Source organism: Cyprinus carpio, chromosome A14 (assembly GCF_018340385.1).
Source record: "Cyprinus carpio isolate SPL01 chromosome A14, ASM1834038v1, whole genome shotgun sequence".
In the NCBI taxonomy this organism is placed as follows: Eukaryota; Metazoa; Chordata; class Actinopteri; order Cypriniformes; family Cyprinidae; genus Cyprinus; species Cyprinus carpio.
In genome coordinates this window covers 13,694,598-13,718,477 of record NC_056585.1, presented here as the reverse complement: position 1 = coordinate 13,718,477, position 23,880 = coordinate 13,694,598, and the positions used below count along the sequence as shown (strand labels likewise).

Sequence of the window (23,880 nt, the reverse complement as noted above, 5' to 3'; positions counted from 1 at the left end):
AGTACAGGATATGTAATGACACAAAAATTTGGCTGCAGAAAAACTGACTTCATCACCACACACAGAGGAAACTGTGGGGGATAAGGTGAAACAGATGCTCATCCCTGCAGGAGAGAATAAGTTCCCAGTGTCATTCCTTATCTCCACTAGGAATCCCCCTTCATTCACCTTAGTTGCCTCCAAAGAAAGACAATAAATTATAAACATTGAAAGCTTTTTTTTTCTTTTTTAATACCATAGGGAAAAATGAACTTGCATTTTGGTCTCTTTAACATATGATCAACACTGGTCGCTTTCCAGAATGTCTGGATGTTCTTCCCAGAACTGCTCTCCAATGATATCACAGGAATGACTTGTAACCTTTTTCCTGGTCCGTGTTACAGTAATTTCTGTCTCTACTTCATCTGGCCGCTTGATCTGTTTAGTTGTGGTTTCATTCACCTGAAGGAAAGAATTTAAGAATTAAACTTCAAAAGAATATAATTTTTAAACAAAATATTTTGCAGCTGCATCTTACCTTTTCCCATATTAAAGTCGTGCCTTTTTTGTGCAGTGGGGATTCATTATTGTAATTAATATTGAACTCAGAAAACAAGATCTCATTCTTATCCGCTGCTTGTGTTCCCTGCATATCGGAAAAATTATGCAACTTTTTAGTTTCTTTATGTAAATTACACTACAGTTATATGTGAACAGACAAAATAACTGGACTGGAATTAGTTGTGTTTAATTAAAACTATATGGAAAAATAAAATCCAATTAAGGCAAAATTAAACATTCACAAATTATATTGGTAATTAAATACTGATTATGTTTCTGGTTAAAACTGTTTATTGGATAATATTACTAAATTATAGAAAAAAAAAACCTAGTCAGTTTTAAATACTGTGATGTTCATATTGTTTGGGATGGCAACCTTCTTTGTACATTAGTGACCAGCTTTCTATATGATAACTTGTCTAGAAAAGAAAACAACTCAGGACAAACATAAAAATACTCAATTAAACAAATAATACTTTAATTATTCATACACTGAGTCTCTCCTCAGCTTGCGTTGTGGTCAGTCCACCTTTCTGAACCAGAGTCCAAAACGCAGTGTTGTACAAATTGTTAATGTGACCTGAATAGAAATAACAAATGTTAAAATGAAAAATTTTGAGATTCTGAAACGATTTTAAGTCCATTGTTAAATGTTTCTATAGTCTCTAAAGCTAGACGTTCATTTCTAGGACACCTAGAATGGAAAAATAACGGATTTCATATTTATATTTTAATGCATAATCAAAATACAATATATTTATGTTATTAAAATATAGCATGTTTACATTAATGCTCCATCACAAGCAAGCATGATAATATTTCCATATTCACAACCACAGGGTTGCCATGAAAATAAAGTACAATCATAGTAAATCTCAGAAGTCAAAAATGACTCTACTTCATTCTATTATACTGTTTTATACATGTTACAGTCAAACACATTTTATCATTAAATCTACTACAAAATACATTCACTTACAATCTGCCTGTCTCCAGCTTAGATAGTCTCTTAGGTTACGGTTGCTAGGGTACAGAACCACCCTGCCATCAAAGCTGGGTGGGTACAGCAGCGGATGCTCCCCAAAATACTCCTTCCAGTAGTAAACAAAGCTAGAGGAAAACTGGGAAGCCACATGGGTCATCAGTTTACTGTAGAGAGAAAGGGAAACATTTAATGGGTGAGTTTCCTAGACAGCATAACCCTGGACAAACATCTTCCAGCTGTGCTGAGATGGTTTTGAAATACACGGCAGATTCCGGCAAGTTTATTTACGGCAATGTGTCAGCATACAATTATACCTGGCCCTTCTTTTGAACCAAGTGGTTGATCTTTTGAACACAAAGCTGAACTCGTCACTCTGTCCATAGGCTATAGTGATGTCCTCCAGCTCCTCCATGACCGAACGGGCACTGCGGCTCATCAAACCCAGAGCTCGGTTATCATTGGGTTTCATGAAGTTATGCTGCTCGGAAAACCTGGAATCAAAAAGATCATTTTGAAAGTAATTTCAGTAATCCCTCATTTTCTGCCCTCCGCAAAATTGTACAAACATAAGACACAGTGTTAGTTCTGCAAGAGCATGTTGTAACTGTACAGAAACACTTACTTGTGGAAGTTTCGTCCATCCAGCCGAACTACAATGTAACAGTTTCTCAAACATGTGTCGTCGAGCTCAAAGTTTCTCACGTATTCAAATTTGCTTTTGGCCATGACAGATGATGTGCTGAATTTAAGCTTTAAGAGTGTCTTGTGCTCTGTAATCCCTCTAAAGTTGACCGATAACAGTCTCAGCATAAGGATATCAGGACAAATACGATTATTTAATACGTTTAACTCAAATCATGCTGTTAGTTCAGAATATCTGTGAGGCGTAACTGGTTATCTGTCATCCAGAAAGCGCATCGACATGAATTAAATGTTAATATTCATGTCTCTGGAAGAACTTAAACGAGTGATTATCTTAGATCGCGTTGTATTTTTTAAAATATTTAACATTACAGTGTTTACAAAATGTGATTCCTTAACAGGAAGTATGTTGTGTCAAAACTCACATGTGCGTAAGCGGTCATTGTATTGGTCCGTCACCTTATACAGTCCCTCAAAATACACTTCTGAAAAGTATGTTCCGCCACAAAGTGTACAAGGCATCAGCTGCTTTTGAAGATTTAAAAGCGTAATGATACAAATCAACACATCTGATGCATCTGATACAAATGGTCAGCAATGTTTTTAATAGAACGAGATGATTTGTTGGCAATTTTAAATAAGAGTAAAAAGATAATGCAGAATAATAAGCATAGTTGTGTCCAGTGTGGTTGCTTTTCAGTGTCAATGATAAATATGCTGCAAAGAAAAGCGAGACAAAGTGAAGCTGGGCAGTCTTACATTTGTCAGAAAACCAAGTATTTATTTTTTTATTAGCAAAAAAAAAAATGTAAAAATCAAGGTATAAATGGTCTTCCCACAGCTTGTCATCTGTCATCGTGTCAATTTTTGTTAGATTTCTTTTTTCTTTTTTTTTTTATTATACATATTTAGAAAAATAAGTTGTAACTCAAACACTTCACCCCTAAAACATTGCACTCAGAGCAGTTCCTACAGATATAATAAAGAAATGTATAATATGGAAAAGAAAATAAATATATTAAAGAAAGACAGGACAGTATCGTAAAAAAAAAATGACTTGATAGAAAAACAAACACTCTGCACTATTTACTCAGAGTCACTCAGATGTCATTTCTTTTTAAAATGTGGTTGGTGTTCACACATCATCTGTTTATAGGTATACTGATCACATCCTACGGATGAGCATAGCAACAACACTCTTAAACAAACATAGATATGAAAAGCGCAGTGATGATCATAAGGTCCTCCACCTCAGCAGCGTCCTTCTTTCACAATCAAAATGTCTCCATTAGTGTGCCTAAAAAACAAACACTGTTTCAGTGATTCAACATCACAGCATCCATACCACAGCACTTGCTAACTATCAGCAAAATCCATACAGAAATCCTGTTATCCTACACAAACAGAAGCAAATGAATGGACTCACATTCTCTGCACACACAGGGTGCATTCATTGACGTATGTGATGCCATCATTACCACATACGGGAGAGAAGTTGAGAGGGCATGCTTGATTGATGCTCAAACCCCCACATGCAGGCTGTCAGAATAAAAACACACACACAGTTCACAGTTATGCATCGTAGTTCGTCTTCTGATAGGTGTTTGTTCTGGGTTTTAATGTATAAATGGACTTACCCTGCGGTAAAGTCTTGATTTATCCTCTGCACCTGAAAGAATTGGTGTCGTTGGATTAATCGCATTGCAATATTTCTTCGTTAATTGCAAATGGCACACATCAATGATTAAAATAATAAAATAATAACAGTGCTTTTTTTTAAAATTCCACTGGGAGTGACTTACCCACAGAGAGGATGAGGACCAGACTCATCAGAACCACTGCTGTTCCAGTCATGATGCTCAAATGAAGGAACACCGGATTTTAAAGGAGAAATCTGTATTTGTAAGTTCAGGCTGAGAGCTTTGACGTAGCAACTGATGACTTCCAGCTCGTTTCTGAGTGTTGTATTGGTGATGAGCAGCAACATATAGTTTGAAAGTGAGGAGGAGGAGGAGAGGTGCTGATATTTTGATGGCTTTCTGCCCCACCTATCCACCGTCCCGCATCAACAACACTGAGAACAGAGCCTCTCTATTGTCTCTCTCTTTATTAAGGGATAAACATTCCAGTCTGTCCAAAAATTGCTGAGCACAATCCAAAATGCATTGGTCTGTATAATATCCCTCAAAACAGATCTGGCTGGGAGGCATGTCCCTGTTTATTGGCCCCAAAGTGAAATGAAAAGAATTCCACTAAACATGGAATGCAGTTGACAGTAATTACGTAATGTAATGATTAACTACATAATTTAGCAGGGAATATGGGTCTTTACATTTTGAAAAAAATTTGAATTTTGAAAAGTTATTTTTAAAAAATAAATAATTAATTTTTTTATGAAAAAGTGCAGAGTGGAACTTTTTTTATTTTTACGCTTTGCATATGTGTTAAAAAATCAAATATGGGACAAACACAAAATACAGAAATTCTGGCAAATAACCAATGATTAATCAAGTAATTAAAAATGTATATTTGATTTGTCTTACTATTAAAGGCCCCCATGCAGGCTTTATTGTAGCTATTTTAAATTATTAAAGAAATTATTAAAGAAAGAAATGCATTTGGAAGGGTGAGTAAATTATGATAGAATTGTTATTTTTGGGTGGACTGTACCTTTAATAACTCGAATTTCAGACCCTTGAAGTTCACAGTACTGTTTTACTGTATTTTTGATCAGACAAATGCAGGAGAATTAAATCAAGCATTTTATTTTTGGGGCCAACGAGAGAACTTGAGCGGTACTTTTCGGCTTCCGTACTGACTCTGAGTGTAGTGTACTTCGTTCAGAACTGCACGTCTTATCTGGCTGTCAGTCACGCTGCAGATACAGTACAGCTTCACGTTGAGTAAAATGATACAAATACGCAGAATTCTCGGGAAAGCGTCACGTCACGCAGAACACTGTCTGTCTGTTAAAAGCCGACCTACGGTGAGTTTAATCATCAGGAACTAGTTTTACACAGTGGGAAAAAGCTCACTTCCATCAAAGTACGTTTTCTTTACTGGACAATCTGATGATACTGAACCTGTGTGACATTTTAATGGCACCGAATTAAAAGATAAACGCTAGTGTTTTGGGGGGTGTCAGACGCCCCACTGTCAGTCATATGATCATGGAACTCTGCTACATTGTTTGTTAAGACCTTGGCAGTGTCAGGAGTTACAAAAGCATGAAATCATTACAAAAGTTTTTTAATTAGTTTAATAATTAGTGTTTCATTAATGTTGGAGGCCCATATTCTTCATGCATATATATTGATTATATAGTAAGGTCCAAATGTCAGAGACTACTGGTAAAATGCTTATATTTTACATTCTACTACAATAATGTATATATATATATATATATATATATGCATAATATATATATATATATATATATATATATATATATAATCAATGTAATGTGTTAAAGGCTGATAATTAGTAAAAAAAAAAAAAAATTGAACATCCCACTGGGGGGAAAATCATTGCTCAAGAGCTCATTACTCATTGAGGGAACTTGAACGGTACTAACTACACATTATAAGCTTTAGTTTCTATGAAAATTTTAAACGTCTTAATATGACCACATTTTGCTTTAATGACAGCAGCACATGAGCTTCATGAACTCAGAAAGTTTGTGTAAAACTTGACTGTGTTCAGCAGCATGATTTGAGAAAGATTCAAAGAGCATCTTGTAAAAATGAAGAAAATCTGGCCTTTTGTGCAAAGGAGTTCACATGGTTTTGCTTATTTGGTTGATTTGATTTAGTGGAAAATTTTTGTGTTTTTTTTTTTATTTTTATATTTTTAGGTACAGAAGAAGATCCATTCCCAAGACTTTGACTCTTCTATATTTATACCAAATGTGTCTAGCTGTTTATTTTTTGACATGTCCTTGCACAGAGATAAGTATAGAGTTGTCTTGCTTTAAAAGAAATCCTGTGTATCGTATATACATGGTTTGGGACATAATTTGTATAGACCTTTGTCCTGCAGTGGGATCTAACTGGTTTGAGCCTGTAGAAGGTAAACATTTGTACAGTTTATCTGTAACATCAAATGTGAGTTTCAAGGTTTTTAAAAAGTACTCAAGGTTTTAGATGGGGGGTGGGGCTGTGCCTTAAAAACCTTCAGAAACTGAAATAAAAAAGAAACAGAAGCGGAGCGCTGCCATTTCTATAATAAGTGAGTTTTATGTTGATCTCATAGTTCAAATAGATTCAGACAAATGTAGAATAAGTTCCAATAATGACCACATGGTGTCACTAGCAGTTTGTTTTACATTTCCTGAGCAGCCCAGGGCATGGATCTCCACCGGACCTCAGCAGCAGCACGGAACCTTCTATGAGTTCCGCACCTATTACATCCAGCCGCATCTCAATGCTGCCTTCCTCAAACTGACCAATGAGAAGATCCACCTGCGGACAGCCCACTCAGAGCTCATCGGATACTGGAGTGTGGAATATGGGGGTCTCAATCAGGTTTTCCACATCTGGAAGTATGGTGAGAATGATTACTGAATTCTTAAACGTCTATTCTATGCCTTTAAAACTTTATAGGATTCATCAATAAGTAAAATGCAACAAAACATTGAACATTGAAATGAAAAAAACCTGACTCTTTACTTCTAGGGGTTGGCAGGCTTCATTAGCACTTATTTAAAACCCTTGTGCTGTGCTTAAAACTCTTTACCTGCTCAAAATGACCAGCTTTTTAAAATTTTCTTGTAAAGCTCTCATTATGCTATATTATCACCAAATCTTGGAATCATTTAAAAAAAAAAAAAAAAAAAAAACTTGTTTTCTCGTAGGCCTCACTGATCTGAGCTTATGCACCTCAGTTTTTGAGCGGAAAGTGGTTAATTTTATTAATATAATAATTAAACTGAGGTGCATAGCTAAGATCAACGAGGCCTATGATTAATCAGTTCCAGAAAGAAAAACAAAATCTGTGCTAATTGAGAGCAAATAAGTTGATAAAAAAGACTGAATCTAGTGTTTGGTAATAATAGTAATAGCAATTTTTTGTAGGCCGGTCATTTTTGTGTTCAAGATGAAAAAAAATATAATAAAAATAAAAAATATATATATATATAAATATATATATATATATTTAATACACACACACACACACAAAAATGATCAGTTTAGCAGAATTAGTAAGTTTAAGTCCAATGTGATAACATTAACTGGCATTGTCCGGAAAAATAAAATCCTTTCTTAGCGTTAATACAGTAAACAAGTAATCTTACTAAGATAATATGTATTTATTTTATTTAAAGTGTCTAAAAACACAGTGCAGCTCACATACTACTCTCTGTTTTTGCTGTAATGGTGTTTAGACAGCTATGCCCAGCGGGCATCTGTGCGGGCAGCCCTGGCTCAAGACCCAAACTGGATTGAGCAGTACATCTCTAAAGCGATGCCCATGCTGAGCTCTCAGGATAATGAGGTGACGTACCTCGTACCCTGGAGCAAAATTCAGAAGCCACCCAAAGATGGAGGTGAGAATGTGCATTAACATTCATGCATTGATTTTTAAAGCGGCACCAATGCATGCTCACATGGTGCTGTAAGTGATGTAAGACATAAGCAAAGAAAAAGAAAATAACATTTTAACAACTTATTGATTGATCCTAAGGGACTGTTTTCAGAAGTTTCCTGATTATTCCCCCTTTTGCCATTACAGATATGCATAAACATTCATAAATTGTTCACAAAACAAAGATACACAGATTTCAAATGCTTTAGGTGAATTCATCTAAACAGTTTTTGTACAAATTTTTTTTTTTTTTTTTTTCTGTAGGAGTTTTCGAACTGGCAACTTTCCAGATGAAGCCGGGCGGTCCGGCGGTGTGGGGCAGGGCGTTTCAGGCAGCAGTGGGCACCCACACAGGGTCAGGATACGCCCACGCAGTTGGGGTTTTTCATTCTGAATTTGGACAGCTTAATCAAGGTGAACAGACAAGAGAGCAGATATATTTAAAAAAATTAAAAATGGCCAAATCATATTTTGCATACAGTTGCAACCTGTAATTTAAATATACACTAAAGGTCAAAAATTGGGGTCAGTAGTTTTTTTAAGTATTAATATTTTTATTCATCAAGTACTCATGAAGAAGATGACAGTATAATGTTGAAAAAGATTTATTTCAAATAAATGCTGCTCTTTTGAACTTTCTAGTCATCAAAGAATCCTGAAATGCTGTACTATAGTTCATATTGAATCATAATTCAACTTTAACATCACAGGAAAAGATTACATTTAAAATATAAAACATTTTAATAATAATATTTCACAATATTACTGTATTTTTGATCAAATAAATACAGCCTTGGTGAGTATATATATATATATTGGTGAGTATATATATATATATTTCTGATATTTCTTTCCATGCACAGTGTTTGTTTTATGGTGGTTTGAGAGCGCAGACCAGCGTGCAGCAATACGACATACATCTCATGAAGATGCCAGAGTGGTGGCAGCAGGTGAATCTTAAATATAGCTCATTACACTGGACACTATCATACCATTATTATCAGAACATTCTGGGGATTTTTGTCTCAGAAAAATAAATATTTTTTTATGTTTTACAGTTTGCAGTTTTTTTTTACTGTTACTGTTTGTATTTTTCTCCAGTAAGGGAGAGTGCAGCGTACCTGGTGTCACATAAGAACAAACTCATGCTCCCCTGTGCTTTCTCACCAATCAAATAACACGGCTTCATGGTTTGACTTTAAACTCAAGCAAATGTGAAGTGAGTGAATTTGATTGAAGCAGTGCATGAGATAAGTGAACTGATAAACAGATTTTATGCTAGCAAGTTCCTTGAGAAGTTTTTACTGATGGTCCAATAATTATTGTGAATCAAAATAATGCTTTACATCACATTAAGACTTCCATCCTCAAACTACGTCAGTGTTTCGCAACATGTCATTCTTTTTCTACAATAAATGCTTACATAATAAAAACAATTATAAATTCAGCAGTGTTATATTTGCATTTTTTTTTGCATCGATTAGATGTAGTGATGTAATCTAGCTCCTTCTGGATACATTTTAAGCAGACAGATACTGAAGATAATTCATATGTTAAAATTTCCAATATGATGTCACAGATCAAACAGTATTAGGGTTGTAGAATTGTCATGTTTTATTGTGTAAATAGAGAAAGTGTTCAAAGCAAGTAACAGGCAATCCACAGCCACACATTTGTTTTGTATGTAGGTATTGTATTAGGTGAATGAATGTGGTTGTGGTAATATTTTGTTTTTTTATTTTATTTTTTTTGTTTTGTTTTTGTTCTTTCTTTTTGGTTGAACCAAAACCAAAACTAAACAATAAATGACAAACAGCAAAAACATTGCCTGTGGACAATCCAGTGCAAAGAGATTTAACACTTTTTGACATTAAATTAAATTTCAATTTACACAGCAAGTAAAGTGCTTGGATGAAAGGCGGACAACACAGTTGCCAATCCCAGTGAGATCCAAAATACTGATTTAACAATCCAAACTCAATGTATGGACAGATCACACTTACTGTAATAAACGGCTATGTAATACATCTGGAATCAGTGTTGTGTTTGTGGATTTCTGTATTTAATGGTCCAGAGATCCAATGAAGGGCACACCAGATGCCCTTTTACTAAAGAAGGCACATACTCGGTATATTTAAATTGATTTCCTTCTAAATTGTTCATGTGAATCCAGCAGCATCCCCTAGGATTACTGAGTCAGTCGAGGTATTTGTTACATATTGTAACCGTAAAGCTTACTTGTATAAACTTTAATTTATTATTTTATTTAAAAAAAAAAACTTACAAAATCAATCACTTTTTTTGTTTTGCCCATGCACAAAGGCATGTATAAACATAACATGAGGCACTCTTGGATAGAACAGCCTACAAAATAATGCCTCTTCTGACTTTTTAAAACATCGAAAACAATTGTTTGTTTATAAATAATGACATATTAAAAACGAAATCATTTTAACAGTACAATTTGCAGTTTTGCAGTTCAGCCCTTAGCCACGCAAACGATTATGATTCTGCAGCATGTGATTCCCAGTCTTCTAGTCTTAAGAAAATAAAATACAAAGACACTTACCCTGAATTATTGATCATTGGCATTTTTCCATCGGCCCGATTATCTTGGACAATGAAAATCAATCTCTATTGACGACTGCGCAAAATGCAGTCTGTGCAGTCAGTATACACCAGAAATTATGGCTTCAAGTTTTTAACACTGTGACTAACATGGTTCGGATTCAGCCATGCTAGAAACACGAGTGAAGTCTTTTCAATTTCTTTTGCATTGACTTGCATCGAGTATCTCGGCTGCAGTATCAGCCTCTCAGCTGACCGGTGAAGACGTTTATCTTCAGACAGAGGTCAGAACAGCAGACTGCAGCTCAAAGGCCACAAAAACATTGTGAAATATGTGGAATCCACTGGCTCCTGTTAGCATGTAGTGTAAAGAGAGACTGGCTCACACAAAGCTTTCTATTGGCTTCTCCGTGTTCTCTTTAATAGACAGAGGGCTCAGGAGGGCCATGTTGACCGCTGTCTCTTTACGATGAATGGAGCTGTCTGAGTGGCCGTCACTTTGGTCCTTGGCAAAGTTAACAAATACCTGTTGATTGGGAAAATGAGTATTCAGTAATCACAGCATGAAAACACACAAAAAAATTAACTATAATGACCTTTGATACCAGAAATAAAAATTGTCATCATTTACTCTCTCTCTCTCTCTCATGTCATTCCAAACTTGTATGACATTCTTTCTTCTATGAAACACAAAATGAGATATTTTGAAGAATGTTGGTAACCAAACAGTATGGACAAAGTCCTATTGAAGTCAATGGGACCCAAAACTGTTTGGTTACTTACATTCTTCAAAATGTATTCTTTTGTGTTCAACAGAAGAAATAAAGTCCTACAGGTTTGAATGACATGAAAGAAAATAAATGATGACTTCCCCTTTTTACAGTTGACTGCTTTTTAACTTCCTCTTGTCCCGAGTAGGGGTCACTGTGCTACACACATGAGAAACCCTACTCGGAAATGTGCCTGAGATATTATAGGGTTGGAAATGCCCCCTCACCTGGTCCAGAGTGGTCTGGGACACAGAGTAATCCTCTATGCTGAGAAACTCTCTGTTCTTAGCGAGGATGCTGAAGATGTGAGCGAGGGAGGTGAGGGAGGAGGGAAGCTGGTATTGCAGCATGTTTCTGTGTTTTTCTTTCAGGGTGCTTCCCGGCAGCTCGCTCTCAATGAACTTCATCACCGGCTGCAGGTCAGGATCTGGCCCCGCAACCCTCAGAATGATGGTATACCCATCTCCAAATCTGCAGGAAGAGGAGAAAGTGATGTCATAAATATGCATCAAAACTAAACTAAAAAGTAATGTTTGCTTTATGCTTAATGCTCTTGATTTGAGTCATTATTCTTTGCAATTCAGTGATGCTGGTAGTGTGCAGAACTAACACATTGTACTTTCAAATAGCTTAAATAAGCCACGGACCAGACCAACTAGCTACGAGGTGAATCAATCACAAACTTTGATTTGGAGGCAAAATTTATATGTAAATTGGACAAAAAGACAAAAAGGATTTGTTATTTTGGAGATTGTTAGTACAATAGTGAAAATTTGATGTTTATCTGCTTTTAAAGAGGTAGTTCAAGATGTAGTTGAATTTTTTTGTTTAGTTTTGCAGAATTTGTGATTTTTAGCTTCAGGCGTTGCAGTCTCTCAACAGTACAGTGCTTGGGAATGGTAACAGGATCTATGAGAGAGAAAAAAAAACATGCACAGAAAAATCCAAATTGAACCCTGCGACTCGTGACGATACATTGATGTGTAAAGACACAAAACGATCGGTCTGTGCAAGAAACTGAACAGTATTTATATTGTTTTTTTTTTTTTTTTTACCTCTGATTCATGCAATGTCCAGCTGTCAGAAGCTGTTATAGCTGTTACCTATCTCTCAAATGGACCATTAACACTCTATCTACAATCTCAATCAGGAGTGTCAATGGTCCACTTGAGGAGATAGGTGGCAGTAATGCACTTATAAATCTGCGATCCGCCATAAAGCAACAAGAAGAAGATGATGCAGGCTGCTGTGAAGCGCATTCACAAGAGTTCTAACAGTTCGTACATTGTGCCAGAGGTAGAAAAACAATATAAATACTGTTCAGTTTCTTGCACAGACCGATTGTTTTGTTTCTTTACACATCAATGTATCATCACGAGCCGCAGGGTTTAATTTGGATTTTTCTGTGCATGTTTTTTTTTTCTCTCATAGATTCTGTTACCATTGCCAAGCATCGTAGACTGAGAAACTGCAACAGCTGAGGCTAAAAATCTTCGTTTGTGTTCTACTGAAGAAACAAAGTCACCTACATCTTGGATGCCCTGGGGGTAAGCAGATAAACATCAAATTTTCATTTTTGGGTGAACTATCCCTTTAATGACTTTAATGAGGGAAAGAACTACAATCCCATGAAGCTTTGGGAATGACTAATTGATTAAAATGACAGATAAATATAAACTATTGTTTTGTTGCTGGTGTAGCTAGTGCATATAGGAATAACATTTTATGTTTATTGTAAAATATGCACATATATACACATATTTAAGTATGATTATTATTGTATTTAAGATGTTTTTCTTTTGGGGGAGTTTGCTTGTTTCAGTTCTCTGATTGGAAGAGATTTCTCTACAGAATCATGAGTAGGCCTAATGTAGTTTTTCCACCAAGAATTATTTAAAAATAAGTTGGAATAATGTGTACTGACAGCTTCAACAAAGCATTGTAGTTTTTATTATTTGAATTTTTTTTGGATTAGTTTGTATTGTGAGTTTCGACAGGTTAAAGTGAGAGTGGTTGTTACATCTGAAACCCGGCTCAGACAGCGGAACCTGCCGTTCACCATGATGGCCATCCTGGTGCACAGCGCTTCACATTCTTCCATGCTAAGAAGAGTGAAGAGAACGCAGGTTAGTATGGAAGAAAACAGATTAAATAGTGCTCCCTAGTGATAGCTGATGGAAGTCTAAACTCTGCGAGAATCTAAGCTAAAAAACGAACACATGAAAATTTTAGAGGAAACCAATACTATCATCAATGCTGTCAGCGCTGCTTTTAGCAATAGCTCACTTAATGTGCTTATCTATAACATTAGCTGACTGTTAGTGTTCAGTTTAAGCGCATACACTGTAATTGTATTAGGAAAAGTCTGGTGAATGTACCTGTGTGAGGTGAGTAGGACAGAGCGTCCCTCTTTGATGACACTGTGGATGCAGTTCCACAGTGCTCGTCGTGCTTTGGGGTCCATTCCAGTGGTGGGCTCGTCCTGTAACCAAAAGCACAGCAAGACTCAGTTTCGGCCATAGGAAACACACATTGAACAGCAACATCAGCGGGAAGAACACCATCTCTTCCCTCACACGTGTATTGCACACTCAAGTGAACCGAAACAGGTTTGCTGACTCTTGAGCATTCTTGAGTGATTTTTTGTGTAATCCACCCACTATGAGGTCTCTTTGAAGGCCAAGGCTAAAGAGTTCAGGGTAATTTAGCTCTAGGGGTTTAACGTCCTGAACTCCTTATACAACCAGAGCAGGAAACCCAGCTGAGAGAATAATCAAACAGTGGTCATATGATCCAGACTTATGTTGTTTTTGTTGATTAGTTTGTAGAGATTCACCCTAGGAAGCATAAGACTTTGAGCCAGATGTGTAAGTGTCTTTGTGTGTACATGTGTGTGTTGCACATACCAGGAAGACCACTGGTGGGGCTCCAATGAGTGATATGGCCGTGGAGAGTTTGCGCATGTTGCCACCGCTGTAGCTTCCTGCTTTCTTGTCCACATACTTTACGAGGCCCAGTTTATGGATTCCCCACTCTGCCACCTGCCCAAGGTACAACACATCAGTAAAACTAACAACAATTCCTATTATGGTTAATCTCAGAAAACATTTCCAGGTCACATTTACATCAAAATCAAAAGAAAAATTATATTCTAAAAAAAATTCTATTTTACACTATCTCTCAAATTGTCATTACTTTTATTTTTTTTGTAATTCATTTTTTATTAATGGCGATTTGTCATTACTATAATAAATTACCTTTTTTCCTTTTTCATATTTTTTGTGTATTTTTTATGTTTAAATCAATCAATGGGAGAATGTGCTTAATGGTCAAAATGCAAAATATAATTAGTATTTTTTATTTGTAATTCACTTTATTGTCAGTGGAGATTGTTATTACTGAAATATAGTATTTTATATTTTTGAACAATGATCAGCATACACTTAAGCTGGGGTGGGGGTGTAAAATATAACCTGGGAGTTTGATTCACCCTAAAGGTCACATAACATTAAATTATATAAAAAAAATATTATATCATTATTTAAATCCTGGTGTTAGTTTATATGCTCTGCTCACCTCACAAACTTCCTTCTCAGGTACACCACGCAGGATGGCGTAGAATTCCAGGTGTTCCCGTCCTGTCAGCAGATCGTTGATGGCATCAAACTGAGGGCAGTAGCCCATGTTCTGATGTACTTCATCTATTTCTCTGAGTATACTGGAAATAAGAAAGAGCTGCATAATCAAAAAATCCATCCACAGAATTTTTAGATGAACATATGACTTTAAGAAGAAGAAAAAAAAGAAGAAATATATATATATATATATATATATATATATATATCATACACATATATACCAACATATATATATATATATATATATATATATATATATATATATATATATATATATATATATATATATATATATATATGTATATATATGTTTTATATGTATATATATTCATATACTATATAATATATATATATATATATATAAACACACACACTCATGCACACATACATACCAACACACATATACATATACATATATATATATATATATATATATATATATATATATATATATCTATATACACTAAGCTATAGTAAGGAAGTAGGATCATATATGCTATTTATAATAACTAATTGAATTTAACTGTCTGTACCTTTTCCCAGCCAAGAATGCTTCTCCTTTGGTTACCACAGAGTCTCCGGTCAGCATTTTAAAAGTACTGGTCTTTCCGGCTCCGTTGACACCAAGCAGACCAAAGCACTAAAAGAAGAAGGAAATACGTCAGTTTGTGGTCTTACTCTAGATGAGAAGAAGAGTGACTCATTCGCATGAGGCTGATCATGATGCAACAGTCATGAATTACCTCTCCTCTAGGAATGCCAACACATAGACGATCAACAGCAGGCTTCTGTTTCCGCTTGTACACCTGTAATAGAAAAGGATGACAGATGAGGGCACCATTTATTTGACTAAATGTGAAATACTAAAGTTGATGTCTGGGATCATCAGCTGAGGATTTCTGCTGACCTTAGTGAGTTGTCGGAGTTCAAGAATGTCTCCCTGTACAGCTCCACTCATGATTCTCTGCCTCTCTCTGGCCACATCCTCATCCTCCTCTCCAATCGGACTCAACTTGGCTCTTAAAGACCTGCAGGAAATGATCAAACCACCATATTAGATCTTCGAAATCTTCTAATCCATAATTTCATTAGCAATTCATATTAATGTAATTTGTTTCAGAATATCATCTTGTGATGTTGCTTACTTGGGTTCAAAGAAGAAACGGTACTGGATAAGGACTGTGATGATGAAGAAAACCACTCCTTCCACAGCCATAGCAAAAAGATTCTTGCCCACCATGTCCCACTCCAATGGAGAACGGAAACGGTTCTCACCTAATAAGGTAAGAGCATTCAGCATCTGTAATATTTACCCTTGCAGTAGTTTCAGTTAATAAAGTAAACACAGATCAAGCTTATGAGGTCAAACTCTGGACTTCATTGCTTTATATTTGTATATCTGTGTCAAAAAATGAAAATTTAAAGTGGAACAAGCTAATCTTACCAAATCTCTCCAGAGCGTCAGCCATGGCCTGATTCTTCACCATGTCGATGAGACCTCGACCCAGGCAGAAATGTGGAAAGATGAGCAAAACGTTCTTCAGGATGTCATTAATGCCACCAATCTCCTGCATGAAGAATGAAGACAGTAGAAATCATGATACGTGCTTGTGAATTAGTGCTAAGAATAGCAAATAGCAAGATGGCATTAGGATGAAACAAAAAAAAAGTTATTTCTTACATTATTTCCAAATAAGTCCATGACAAAAGTGGACACGCTGCCATTGATCCCAATGAGGATGTTGACGCTAGTGAGAACCACGTAAGCAGTGCTGGGGATTTTGAAGAGGAATGAAGCCGGGTACATGAGAGGAGTGATGGACCATCTGAAGAGAGACAACAATAAGTATTTATTACCAGGGAAAATGTTAATGTCAGGCCCCAAGCAATATCATAGAGACATGAGGGAGGGCTCTTTTCGCTAGGGAAGATTCCCAGATTGTGTGCTTTGTAAAGTATAATGTATAATCCCATACAGAGCCCCAAAGGTGACTTTCCATATCTGCAGAATTTATACATACAGTAGATGTGGGTGTGCTGTTTAACTAAAGGAAATATAAAGAGGCCCCATGTGGGACCCCCAACCATGTTTAGGGATCAGACTATCTAAGAGACATATTTTGCAAAGACAAGCACCACTCACATCTTCTTAAGAAAATATATCTAAACATGTATATATATATTTTTTTATTTTTTATATTCAATTTCTTTCCCATTATCTTCAGAAAATGTACCTATATGTACTTTATAATTCATTTTTCTTATGTTTATTCTATTTCACATCTTCATCAGAAAATGTACTTAAAATACTTTGTATTTTTGTATTTTGTATGTTATATTCCATTTCTTTCTTCCATTCCAAAATATACCCAACATAATTTATAATGTTATGTTTCTATTTTTATTTTATTTAAAATTTAGTTTGTAATCAAGTTTTTTTATTTTTATTGTTTCACAATTTCTTCAAAAATGTCCCTAAACATACTTTATAATGATCCCCCATTTCTATTTCTATTTCACATTCTCTTCAAAAAAAAATGTCCCCAAATATGCTTTATAATCTGTTTTTCTCCTATATTTATTATATTTCTATTTGAAATTTTCTTTAAAAAATGTCCCCAAACATACCTTATAATCAGTCCCCCCCCCCCCCTTTTTTTTTTATAAATATAGTTCATAACCTGTTTTTTCTGTTTCTATTAATGGAATATATTGTTGTTACCTACATTAATTATCACCATATTGAGCTGGTATTTTTGATATAAGTGAATATCTTTTTACCCATAAAGAAGCAGTAGAAGGGCAAGAACAGGCAGGTTGGTGGCGGAGACGTAGGCTTTTTGTTGAAAGCACACAAAGATCACAATCACCAGAGTAGCAGGGACGACGTAATTGCACTGTATCAGAAAATAGACAGAAATGTGCATTAAAAATTTTGGGTCAGCAGCAGGTGAGTGAGTGTCGCAATATGAGATTTGAAAGCAAAACCAGACACTCACCATATCCCAGAGAAAGTTGGCCAGCCAGTACAGCAATGGCTGAACTCCACTGATAAACTGCATGTGCTTGGCCTTGGTCACTCGCTCCTGAATGAGGAAGACAACGAAGCTGGCGGGGACAAAGGACATGGCGAAGATCACACAGATGGAAACCAACACGTCCACTGAGGTAGTCATTCTGAAATGTGAAAATCAGGGTTCATAGATTAGAAAAGCATGACCAATGCACTTAACGTTATTTACATTTAATTGAATCAATGTTTCAATGCTTACAGGGCCACTTGAGAAAGCTGTTCCTTTGTCAGATTGAGCGGATGGTTGAACGTAGTGATGCCAAACTGACGGGGGTCTTTGCCAGGTGGTAAGCTGGCACGCAAGATACCATTGTTCATTACATTGAGGTAAGCTCCAATACTGTGCCAGCCCTTGTTATTGAACCATATCTGAAAACAAAATGCCAATAAAGATCATTCCAAGTAGATTTACTTAAAATATAAAATAGAAATAGCAGTCATCCAATTGTCACTCACCTTGACATTATTCTTAGTGTCCAGTCCATTGATGAAAGCAGACAGGCTTTTCAAGAAACGGTCGGCCGCTGATCCTGAGTCCTAAAAGAGTAGGATACGAAACATTTAATGCACTATTCCTGAGAGCTATTTGATTCATTTCCTAAGATTCAACGTTTTGGCTTACCTTCCCCAGTTGGAAGATTTCCCTGACTCTAGAGATGGCATCATCAATCTCCTCAGCAGGAGGAAGTACCTGAGTGCTTCTAGCGCCCAATGAAAATCCTCCGTATCTGAATTCGTTCACCCATATCTTGTTCTTTAAGCTATGAGAGAAACAATCCGTTAATGTGTTGAATGATGCTGCTGAACTATTTCAGTTCATGTGGATAGACAATACCTTTTCCCAATGATCTGTGCGTAGGTCTTCACTAGATAGTCTGAGATGTTTCGTCCCGTCAGGTTCTGGAGGGTCTCAGTCTCACTGATCTTAATCTGAGGAGGTGGCAGTCCACCTGCACCAGCAGGGCATTCTGGAAGCATCTTCTTTTTGCCATTACAGCTGCACTCACAAGCAGGCGATGGATTGTCCATGGTCCAGTTTTTTGATGTGAAAATGTCCATCACGCTTTCTGCCACTTCTGTAGTAGACCATTCCTCATCGCCCATTGTACAGGGAGCATCACTGAAACCATGGGAGAAGACAAGCTTAGTATTTTCCTGAATTAAAAATAATAGCAGTTACAAACAAATGTGTTATATACTTTAAGTTACTTACGGAATTGGTTGTCCTTCCATGCATCGCGTTCCAAAGCCAGGATCATCTAATAAAGCGTTGAGTAATTTTTGTGTGCTTGTATCCTGTGGAGCATCATCACTGTGACAAAGAAAGACCATATTTAATCTAAATTGTTCCATGCAAGCATTTTAAATTTATGTCAAGTAGCGCATGTTGTCCTTGTCATACCTGATGAACGTAAACTGTTCTTCATACATCCATGGATTAAGAGCCAGGCTGGGATATTTTCCGAATGGTGGCACAATAAGACTGAACACCAGCGCAATGCACACAAACACAGCCGGGAGAACAATCTGCATAGAGAATCAAAGTGAGTTGATCAAAACTGAACTGTACTGACATGGGATGCATTTGCCAAAACTAGCATGAGCCTAACTAGATTATAGAAATCACTGGCATCGGTAGTCTCTACGATCTACTTAGGTTTACAATTTTGGGGGGAATTATAGAAATCATTGGCACCAATAGTGCATACAATCTACCTAGGCTTATGTTGTTTTTGGGAATCGTAGAAACCATTGGCACTGACAGTTTCTATGATCTACTTACAGCCTAGGTTTAGTTTTTTTAATTGACTATATTTCTAATTTCTCTACCTGTGCAAAGAAGCCTTTCCTTGAGCGGCGAGCATACAGAAATCTCTTCCACAACAAAGCCACAAACTGTTGCCTCTTCAAACTCCAGCCTTTCACCTGATAGGATCCTTTCCCATTGGAAACGCTCAAATAGTCAGTCTCTTTCGATTCTGGTGATCAAATATATCAACGGCACATTTAAAACCAAACAAATTAAAGTGATTTTTGGACAACTCTACTGTAATGATACAGTATAGATGTTTTAGCACTTTAAGGTCTACCTGGATCACCATCAGAGTCGTTGCAGTCAAAGTTATCATCTTCAGTCAGGGGTTTGAGGCAGCTCTGGTGGTCAACACCAAATGCGTGTTGTCTATGTCTGCGCACTGGCACAGTTCCATCTAACAAAATTAATAATACAAGATGAGATTTTCTGGATTTTTGTCTTTTAACTGCTTATTCCGTTTACTACAGCGCTAATAGTGAGGTACAAATTTACCTGAAATTATTTCTGTGTCAACTCCACTGTCCACTGCCACTTTAAGGAATATCTATAAAGACAAACAAGTAATATCATTAGTAACATGCACATGTTGTCAAAAATCACAGCTAGCATCTAAATATTTTCTTAACAGATAAAAGCCAAGACAAGCTAAACGTACCTCTTCAAGAGTAGTATCTGAGACACCATAGCTTGAAATGCAAAGGTCAGCGAGGCGATCATCCAGGTCATGGAAGAGCTCAACGAATGCCCCATCTTTGGCAGACTTGTACGGCAACACGTATGTGATCTCATGACCAAGGTCTTCCACCATGCGGGCAGCGGGAACGTGCTTTAGGATTAGACTGGAGATGAGGGCCACATCAACAGGAACAGCAGGAGATTCGGACCATGTAGTTCCTGCAAGACATATTGAACAATGTGAAAACTTTAGTGAAGATTCAGTTATAATGTGATGAACTGAAAAGTTATCCATCATTTTAAAATTTGAGGTCCGGTGGTGTCTTACCAATCGCTGTGGCAGCTTCGCTCTCTTGGTCACTACCTAGACCAGCATCCGAACTGCTCTCAGATGCATTGTCATCCTAGAAAACCAATGAAACAACAGTGTGTAAAATATTAGCTTAACATCTAATCAATGTTTTCCTTGGGTGTTTTTGCAAATTGAAGTGTACTTACTTTCTTAACAAAGGACACAGTGCTGCTCGAGTTCCTGCAAGAACTGAGAGAAGGCTCAGTGTTTTTCTTCACCAAGGTAAGATAATATCCAGTTCCCAGTTGAGTCTTAAGAAAGAGCGAAGATCCCACACAACAAAGCTTTCCATGGGAGATGATAGCAATACGATCGCCCAGAATATCCGCTTCATCCATATGATGGGTGGAAAGAATAATAGTCCGACCTAAAAAATACCAAAAGTCCTCAATGATTCAATAAGATCTGATGGCATTTTCTTTGTTTTTAAATACTAAACGAATGGGGGCTAGTTACCTGCACGATACTTCAGAAGAAGGTCCCAGATGCCTCTTCTAGCGTATGGGTCCACACCAGCGGTGGGCTCGTCCAGAATAACAACCTTTGACCCTCCAACAAAAGCAAGGGCTACAGAGAGTTTCCTCTGCATACCACCTAAGGAGCACACAAATGTAAGTTTGCAACAAATCAAACAACTACCAAATCAAAATTTCAGAGGTCATAATGCCACACACCGGACAGTTGACTGGTCCTGGATTTGCGTTTGTGTGGAAGGCCGGTATCAGACAGAATCTGCTCCGTCTCAGCCTTCACTTCCTCCTCAGACAGACCCTTCAGACGGGCGTAGAACCAGATGTGCTCTTCTGCTGTCAACCTGAAATACACCAGGCCACGCAAAGGTGGATTAGCATCCACAGAACTGATTTATACATCCTACAACTAATATGTGACTTGTTTTCGAATCATTTTTCTTGCAGGGCCTGATTAAAGCACTTACATGCTGAAGAGGACGTTGTGTTGTGGACACACTCCGAGGCTCCGCCTGATCGAACTGAGCTCTGAGCGAATATCTTTGCCCATTATATATGCAGTGCCAGAGGTGGGAGGGAAAAGGCCAGTTAGGATAGACCTAAAACATTAAAGGCAAACTGGAGGGTTAGATATTGTTACCAAAAAGAAAAAAAGCCATTACTCCAATCCATATGATCCTTCAGAAATCATTCTAATATGCTGATCTGAATCAGTTATACGTTTGATTCATTTTATTACATTTAAATTATTTATTTGATGAAAAAAAAGTGAAATGTGAACTTACATGGTGGTGGTTTTTCCAGCTCCATTATGACCTAGGAAAGAAGTTATTTGCCCCTCATAGAAGCCAAGTGTCAACCCATCGACTGCTAGTTTTTTGCCGTGATGGTAGACCTTCACAAGATTCTTAATGTAAACTCCCAATTCAAGGTGAGTGGGTTCCTCTTCAGTGCAGACAGCTTTAAAAACGAACACATAACACAATTAATCAATTGTTGTTTAAGGTTATATCTAATGATCAAAATTAAAAACTCAAAACAGTCCATTGGCACATGCCACTGAAAACCAGATATGGCACTAAACATAGCTGCATGTGCCAGTGGCTTCTTAATATTAACCGCCTCTCCAAAATAGTATAGCCTTTTAATCAGTAATCGGCCATAACATGAAAATAATCATCATTTGAGAATTATAATATCAGTGAATCCCTTATAAAAAAAAAAATTCTTACCCCCAGCATTGCCCTTCTTTCCATGAACTGCAGTATTGTTTGTGTTGCTCTCTCCAAACCAGTAGGATTTAGTGAAAGGGAAGTACCATGGCCTGGGAATGCCATACTGCCCTGGGAACACGGCCTCAATGTACCAGGTCATGACCCCATACAGGAAGGCATCAAAGTACATGAGGACGAGGCAGGTGGTGAGGTTGTAGCTGTCTTCTTCCAAGGGGCTAGAGAAGAGGTTATTCCATTGGATGCCCACACCTTGCTCCTCAAACAGGGCAAAATACTCACAGCCGAATCCAAACGCCACTGGAGACAGTAAGCTCTGTGGACACAACCAAATTAGATGTACGTGGTGTTGTTTTTTTTGTTTTTTTAGTACATGTATTATGTTTGTAATGTTTTTGGTGTTTTTGGTTAGATGTTAAATAGTGATGATCAGATATTTCTACTGGAAAACAAGATAAAAATATTGAGTTAAAAAAAAAGAGTAAAACGAGACTGGTATGATTTCATAAAAATATATATTGTTTTAGTGTAACTCAAATAGTGCAAATGACTTTCAAAGTGAATATACTGTAAATGTACTGACTGAGATTCCCTATTACCTCTGTGCCCTTAATCTCAGGCTGTTTCAGCAGGGCCTGAAGTGCATACGATAATTCTACTTTGTCACTTTAATGACATGTAACCAGGTAACTGTGCAGGATCTATCCGCCTTGGAAGACCCTAGGGTTAAGTGCCTTGGTCAAAGTAATCTCAGTAACTCTTCAGTGCTGGCTCACCTCTAAATGAACTCTTGTATTTGTGGCCCAGATCTTTAATCTATCACTAGCATTAAACTAGTTTAAACAGGAACACCCAGTGAAGATTCCTTGTAATCTAGTGACAGGAACCAAAGCCTACAATGGGTTTAAAGTGCGATTTTACAGTTAAGACATTCTCATCACACCTGTAGGTCATTTTAGATAAGGAGAGCCGTATAAATTAGTTTCCTTATGCAATATACTGTACGATAACCTAATGCACTTGGCCAACAACTGATGACGCTGCACATTTGCACTTTGTAACTGATATTTTTTAACAAATTTTTTGCAGATGGTCATAAACTTACAGCGATGACTTTGGCGGTGAAGCCCACGTAGTCTTGCCAAGCCACACAGAGCACATAAGGCAGGTAGAGGGTGAAGTAGATAATGCCCCCGCAAGCCGCTGCCAGGTTGGCACGTGCGAACGCTGTACTGATCAGAAAACACTGCATGATGGTTACCACCGCAAATGACCCGAGGAAGAGGAAGACTATGGCAGGGTCACTATAGGGCAGAAGGTTACCCATCTGGAAAGGTAAAAGAAATCAGGTTTATTATCTCTGTTTTGCTTCTATTAATGACAGTTTCTTAAAGAATGCCACATAATGAATAATAATCATTATTACAATCAATAAAAATAATCAGGGTTACTACATATATATGGGGATATACTTTAAACTAACAGAAACTAACAGAAAATTAATAAAAAGTAGTTTTAGTAGTTTTTGTTTTTTTA

General features: G+C 36.9%; 3 protein-coding genes and 1 pseudogene across 4 annotated transcripts; 1 reads left to right on the top strand and 3 right to left on the bottom strand.

Moving 5' to 3' along the window:
- Positions 1 to 197: 197 nt before the first annotated feature.
- Positions 198 to 2,704, bottom strand: thg1l (tRNA-histidine guanylyltransferase 1-like). 2 transcript variants are annotated; one of them, XM_019083876.2, is made up of 7 exons: positions 2,593 to 2,704; positions 2,148 to 2,306; positions 1,840 to 2,016; positions 1,520 to 1,689; positions 1,032 to 1,120; positions 518 to 625; positions 198 to 441 (listed from the first exon to the last, which is right to left on the bottom strand). In XM_019083876.2, exons 2-7 carry the CDS (start codon positions 2,249 to 2,251, stop codon positions 280 to 282), a joined length of 810 nt encoding a protein of 269 aa, XP_018939421.1. In that variant the 5' UTR covers positions 2,252 to 2,306; positions 2,593 to 2,704; the 3' UTR covers positions 198 to 279. The 2 variants fall into 2 exon arrangements, with proteins under 2 accessions (XP_018939421.1, XP_018939420.1); XM_019083875.2 differs by lacking the exon at positions 2,593 to 2,704 and having other exon boundaries at positions 2,148 to 2,586.
- A 406-nt stretch (positions 2,705 to 3,110) lies between these two features.
- On the bottom strand, positions 3,111 to 4,246 carry LOC109066863 (probable pancreatic secretory proteinase inhibitor). The gene is made up of 4 exons (XM_019083874.2): positions 3,970 to 4,246; positions 3,805 to 3,836; positions 3,594 to 3,706; positions 3,111 to 3,464 (listed from the first exon to the last, which is right to left on the bottom strand). The coding sequence occupies exons 1-4, from the start codon at positions 4,019 to 4,021 to the stop codon at positions 3,419 to 3,421; spliced, it is 243 nt and encodes an 80-aa protein (XP_018939419.1). The 5' UTR covers positions 4,022 to 4,246; the 3' UTR covers positions 3,111 to 3,418.
- A 717-nt stretch (positions 4,247 to 4,963) lies between these two features.
- nipsnap3a (nipsnap homolog 3A (C. elegans)) lies at positions 4,964 to 9,197 on the top strand. The gene is made up of 6 exons (XM_042769928.1): positions 4,964 to 5,153; positions 6,505 to 6,712; positions 7,551 to 7,712; positions 8,015 to 8,164; positions 8,614 to 8,700; positions 8,852 to 9,197. Exons 1-6 carry the CDS (start codon positions 5,076 to 5,078, stop codon positions 8,926 to 8,928), a joined length of 762 nt encoding a protein of 253 aa, XP_042625862.1. The 5' UTR covers positions 4,964 to 5,075; the 3' UTR covers positions 8,929 to 9,197.
- Positions 9,198 to 10,022: 825 nt separating this feature from the next.
- LOC109102823 overlaps positions 10,023 to 23,880 on the bottom strand; it is a 31,842-nt pseudogene continuing 17,984 nt past the window's right edge.

Coding starts and splice junctions, on each gene's coding strand:
- nipsnap3a (XM_042769928.1), top strand. CDS start 5,076: ATGATACAAATACGCAGAATTCTCGGGAAAGCGTCACGTCACGCAGAA. Junction 6,713..7,550: donor TTTCCACATCTGGAAGTATG/GTGAGAATGATT, acceptor AATGGTGTTTAG/ACAGCTATGCCCAGCGGGCA. Junction 8,701..8,851: donor TGCCAGAGTGGTGGCAGCAG/GTGAATCTTAAA, acceptor ATTTTTCTCCAG/TAAGGGAGAGTGCAGCGTAC.
- thg1l (XM_019083875.2), bottom strand. CDS start 2,335: ATGCTGAGACTGTTATCGGTCAACTTTAGAGGGATTACAGAGCACAAG. Junction 1,121..1,519: donor AAGCTGGAGACAGGCAGATT/GTAAGTGAATGT, acceptor ATTTCTATTCAG/GTCACATTAACAATTTGTAC. Junction 442..517: donor CGACTTTAATATGGGAAAAG/GTAAGATGCAGC, acceptor TCTTTCCTTCAG/GTGAATGAAACCACAACTAA.
- LOC109066863 (XM_019083874.2), bottom strand. CDS start 4,021: ATGACTGGAACAGCAGTGGTTCTGATGAGTCTGGTCCTCATCCTCTCT. Junction 3,707..3,804: donor AATCAAGACTTTACCGCAGG/GTAAGTCCATTT, acceptor TTATTCTGACAG/CCTGCATGTGGGGGTTTGAG. Junction 3,465..3,593: donor ACCCTGTGTGTGCAGAGAAT/GTGAGTCCATTC, acceptor TTTGTTTTTTAG/GCACACTAATGGAGACATTT.